Source organism: Belonocnema kinseyi, chromosome 5 (genome assembly GCF_010883055.1).
Source record: "Belonocnema kinseyi isolate 2016_QV_RU_SX_M_011 chromosome 5, B_treatae_v1, whole genome shotgun sequence".
In the NCBI taxonomy this organism is placed as follows: Eukaryota; Metazoa; Arthropoda; class Insecta; order Hymenoptera; family Cynipidae; genus Belonocnema; species Belonocnema kinseyi.
In genome coordinates, this window is record NC_046661.1 from 130297241 (window position 1) to 130301971 (window position 4731).

The window sequence follows — 4731 nt, forward strand, 5'->3', positions numbered from 1 at the left end:
ATTGGTAACGTAGTTTTTGGACAGCCCCTTGTAGATAAGAAAGCCCTGATCACTGAGACGTTTCCAGGCAAGAATTTGAATCTAACATTGGTACTTTGTCCCGCAATCTGGATCCAAATTCGAATCCAGTCGAAATCTTGATACACTTCCTAAATCCTCTTTTTATTTCAAAATCACTTGGAAACAGTTGATTCACTCACAAGCTTCAAATCAAGAAACACAAATCCGATTTTAAAACTTTACCAATATGTTTATTGGCATGGCTTATCACACATCACTCGCTCATAAACGTCACTCGATAATTGTATCACACCACCATTTAATTAAAACTTTCTCTTCAAGCGAAATATATTTACGATCATGAAAAACGTGTTAATAAAACCTTCCTGGGGTTATCGCTTCTGGACGTGAGTTAGAATGTAACTACACCAAGTGGAATACTAAGGATCCATCTTGAGCAATCAGCTCAACAAGGAATGTTTCGTCCAGGAAAACTGATACATGGATCTCCATTATTGCTCTTTCTCATTATCGGATTGGTTGTTTCGGCTACCCCTTCCCAGAGGTAATAAAACAACTTGATCAAACTCTTATCAAAATGAAATCCAACAAGCAATCTTTAAATAAATCTATCATTTCAGGGAAACAAAAAAGGCTCTTAATACGATTAGCCGCTTCTTAAGAAGCAAAACGGGAACATCCTGGCTCGCAGGATTAGCCCAGGTGAAATCTGGACCACTCACGATTGCAGAACTCATGGACCAATTGATCAAAGACACAAAACCAGATGGACAGGTTTCAAAATCGGCAAAACTCCTCCAGAAGACACTTGACATTCAAAAGCTGAAAAAGGGAGGTTCAGATGATATACCAGATGCCTGGGATGAGCTTGTACAGGATATACAGAATCAGGATGACATCATCTGCCTCTATCGGAAGGATTCTGATTCTTCGATGAGGAAGACTGATGATTGGAAAAAACTTCTCAAGAGTGTTTCTACTGGTTATACTGTTCATCTGGCTTTGGACAAGGGAAAGAAGTATGTTATTTGTCTGAAGAAGATTGCTGTTCCTGAAACAGTTGATACTACAGAAGATACTTTTGAGGTAACTACTCAGGTAGTAGAGATGATAAGCAAGAAAACAGATCTTGAGGAAATAACGAGAAAACCAGAGAATGAGGAAAATAGTAGGGAAACTACTATTGAAGATGTTGCGACTACGGAAATTGATCAGACTACCGAGAGCGGGGAAAAATCTGAGAAGAAATTGAAGCATCCTGAAACAAGAAAGTCAAGATTTGGACCTAGTGTTCGTGACATTGAGGAAGAAGAATCTGAAAAAGATGATGGTGTTGATGATGATGAAGGAGAAAGTGATGATGAAGAGTGTAGTGAAGAGGATGACAGTGAAGATATTGATGAAGATGGTGAGAAGGTAATTGAGAAGGTTTTAGATGAAAAAAAAATAAAATCTCATTCGGAGTGTAACCGACCCATCATTCTTGTGATGCAAAATCCTGATGGATCTGGTACTCCCAACTCATATTATTTGAATCCTCAGGTTTTTAAAAATTCTCTTCAACCAGTGGATAATGGAGTTCGGAAACCTAATTATCCTTTAATACAACCTATTTTGAATCCTTGGTACAGATCTAAATTGAAATATCCTTTTGCTAACCATTTTTACAATTATCCTAATTATCCTAATGGCCATTATCCTAAAGGACATCATCCTAAATATGCTCATCAGAAGCACTTTATATCAGGAATTCATCCAGGAAGATCTCCTGATCATAAGAAAATACTTGATTCAAATAACCATAGACTACACAAACATAAGATTCCTGGACCACCAACAAATTCGATGAATTTACAATCGTACATACCTTTTCATCATTTGAAAACTTTAGGACATCATTCAACACCGCATAATTTTTATTTAAGAAGCCAAAAATCAAAAGATAATTTAGAAAAACAATATAATTCAGGACCGCGGATGGAAAATCCGAAATTGCTTCCAACAAATGGACAGATGCCCAATTTTAATGTAAACTCAAGGCCTCGAATGAAACCAAATTTAGCAACACAATTTATTCCAATTAGACCGAATTATTTTTATAACAGGAAAAAATACAATCCCTTATTATTAAAGCGATTACAATGTTTGACGGGGTCTAATAAAAATTCTTTGAATCCTCAAGCGCAAAAATGTTGGAAGAATCAGGTTTGGAAACCTCTGATAGGAAATCAAGAAAAGAATCCAGGAATGTCAGGACCGATTCGGGAGAATATAAATCCTCTTGGACGGGTTCCAAATTTGGGAGTAGATCCAATTACCTCTGAACAGCCTCATAATTATAAGTGGTTGAATAAACAGATACCTATTAACAAGGAAATCTTGCCTAAGAATCAAACAACACTTCCTAATTCTCAACAGATACCAAGTTTGGGATTAACTCCGATGACCTATCCATGGAATCAGCCTAATAATTACCAGTGGTTCAATAAACAGATACCTAATAACAAGAAAATCTTGCCTAATAATCAAGCAACATATCCAAATCCTGGACAAGTTCCAAATTTGGGATTAAATCCGACGTACTATTGGTGGAATCAGCCTCATAAATATAAGTGGTTGAATAAACAGATACCTAATAACAAGAAAATCTTGCCTAATAATCAAGCAACATATCCAAATCCTGGACAAGTTCCAAATTTGGGATTAAATCCGATGTACTATTGGTGGAATCAGCCTCATAATTATAAGTGGTTGAATAAACAGATACCTAATAATCAGAAAATCTTGCCTAATAATGAAGCAACATTTCCAAATCCTGGACAAGTTCCAAATTTGGGATTAATTCCGATGTACTATTGGTGGAATCAGCCTTATAATTATAAGTGGTTGAATAAACAGATACCTAATAATCAGAAAATCTTGCCTAATAATCAAGCAACATTATCAAATCCTGAAAAGGTTAAAAATCCTGGACTAAATCCCATGACCTATTGGTGGAATCAGCCTTATAATTATCAATGGTTCAATAAACAGATACCTAATAACAAGAAATTCTTGCCTAATAATCAAGCAACATTTTCAAATCCTGAGAAGGTTCCAAATTTCGGGTTAAATCCGATGTATTATTGGTGGAATCAGCCTGATAATTATCAGTGGTTCAATAAACAGATACCTAATAACCAGAAAATCTTGCCTAATAATCAAACAACATTATCAAATCCTGGTCAGGTTCCAAATTTGGGATTAAATCCGATGTACTATTGGTGGAACCAACTTTATAATCAGCAATGGTTCAATAAACTACCAATGTCTAATAATGAGAAAATTATTCCTAATCAGCTAATCATTCCTAATAATCAGAAAACAACGTCAAATTCTGAAAATCCTAACGGATGTAAATGTCCTAGTCCTTGTGATAAGCCTATTGAACTGAGAGTCACTATTGAAGGCAATGTTGATAAGCCTGTCAAGATTGGTATTGCATCTCAACCCGGAACTTGGATTAATGTTGTTAACAATAATAAAGAAGAAAATTCAAGGAGGATGTTGGACAATCAAAAAGAAAATTCTGAAAATCAAAGTAAAGAAACTGGAAGAAAGGAAGAGACTGAAAGTCAGGAAACTGAGCAAGAGGAAGACACTGAAAGTCCGGAAACTGAAGAAGTTGATGCTAGTGAATCAGTAACTGAAAATTTTAATGACGAATTAATAGAAAATTCGGAGAAGGCTGCAACAAAAAATGAAACAGAGAATAATAATACAAATAATTTAGAGGATCAGAAGGAAGAGAATGCTAATAAAGAGAAAGAAGAAAATAAAGACATGGACGTAAAGCCACGGATCCTCTTGGAAATAACAACAGTTCCGAGTATCGAACCAACTGATGCTCCAACTGAAATTACATCACCCTCAGCATAATTTTTTCCAAAAATGAAAAAAAAAAATAAAATAAAAAATTCAGAATCATCTTGATTTTAAGATGATAATGCTGTTCCTTTTCAGTTTCGCCCATTCGATGCACGTTGAATAATAAATTTATGACTCTTGATTGTCGGCTCGCGATTCTCGTTCACGCTATTTAAATTTTATACTCTTATTATAACGTCATCCCAATTGAAATGTAGCTTACTACTTGAAAGTCTTTATGTACAGAAATGAATAAAATTATTCTAAAGAATTATGCAACTTTGCAAGGACTTTTCTTGATATTTTTTACGGAAAAGGAGTGTCGGATTATTATTACTATTATTAGAGAACATTTCAGTGTTCTCTTGTTTTTTTTTTGCTTTTTGACGCAAAAATCTATAAAAAATTAGTAGTAAAAACTGAAAAAGGAGAGAAAATTTTAAGAGACAGCACAGCATTTTTTAGAATTAAATTAACAGACACTTCTATTATATATTTTTTCTAATTTACCTTTTTTTGTAGAAATTAATAATCTGGAAAAATAAAAAAATTACATAAATAATTACTTATGTGAGAAACTCAACAAGAGAACTAAATTATTTGTTGACTATAAGTGCTCAAGTACATTTAAAAATATTATTCATAATAAAAAATTAACAAATATTAATAACTAATTTTGTTATTAAAATTTAATAAATAGAAAATTTTGCATCCTATTCATATGTATAAATTGTTTTTCCTATCAAATCAGTTTTAAATCAATTATAATCTGTCAATAATCACACAAAATTACATTGATTAAAT

At 33.6% G+C, this 4731-nt stretch overlaps 1 protein-coding gene across 1 annotated transcript; it reads left to right on the plus strand.

Moving 5' to 3' along the window:
* The first annotated feature begins 415 nt into the window (after positions 1-415).
* Positions 416-4217, plus strand: LOC117172945. Its single transcript, XM_033361252.1, has 2 exons — positions 416-565; positions 642-4217. The coding sequence occupies exons 1-2, from the start codon at positions 477-479 to the stop codon at positions 3937-3939; spliced, it is 3387 nt and encodes a 1128-aa protein (XP_033217143.1). The 5' UTR covers positions 416-476; the 3' UTR covers positions 3940-4217.
* Positions 4218-4731: the final 514 nt, after the last annotated feature.

What these genes read in the sequence shown, in the direction of transcription:
- LOC117172945 (XM_033361252.1), top strand. Translation starts at nt 477, where the DNA reads ATGTTTCGTCCAGGAAAACTGATACATGGATCTCCATTATTGCTCTTT. An exon ending in TCGGCTACCCCTTCCCAGAG is followed by an intron (nt 566 to 641) that starts GTAATAAAACAA and finishes CTATCATTTCAG; the next exon opens with GGAAACAAAAAAGGCTCTTA.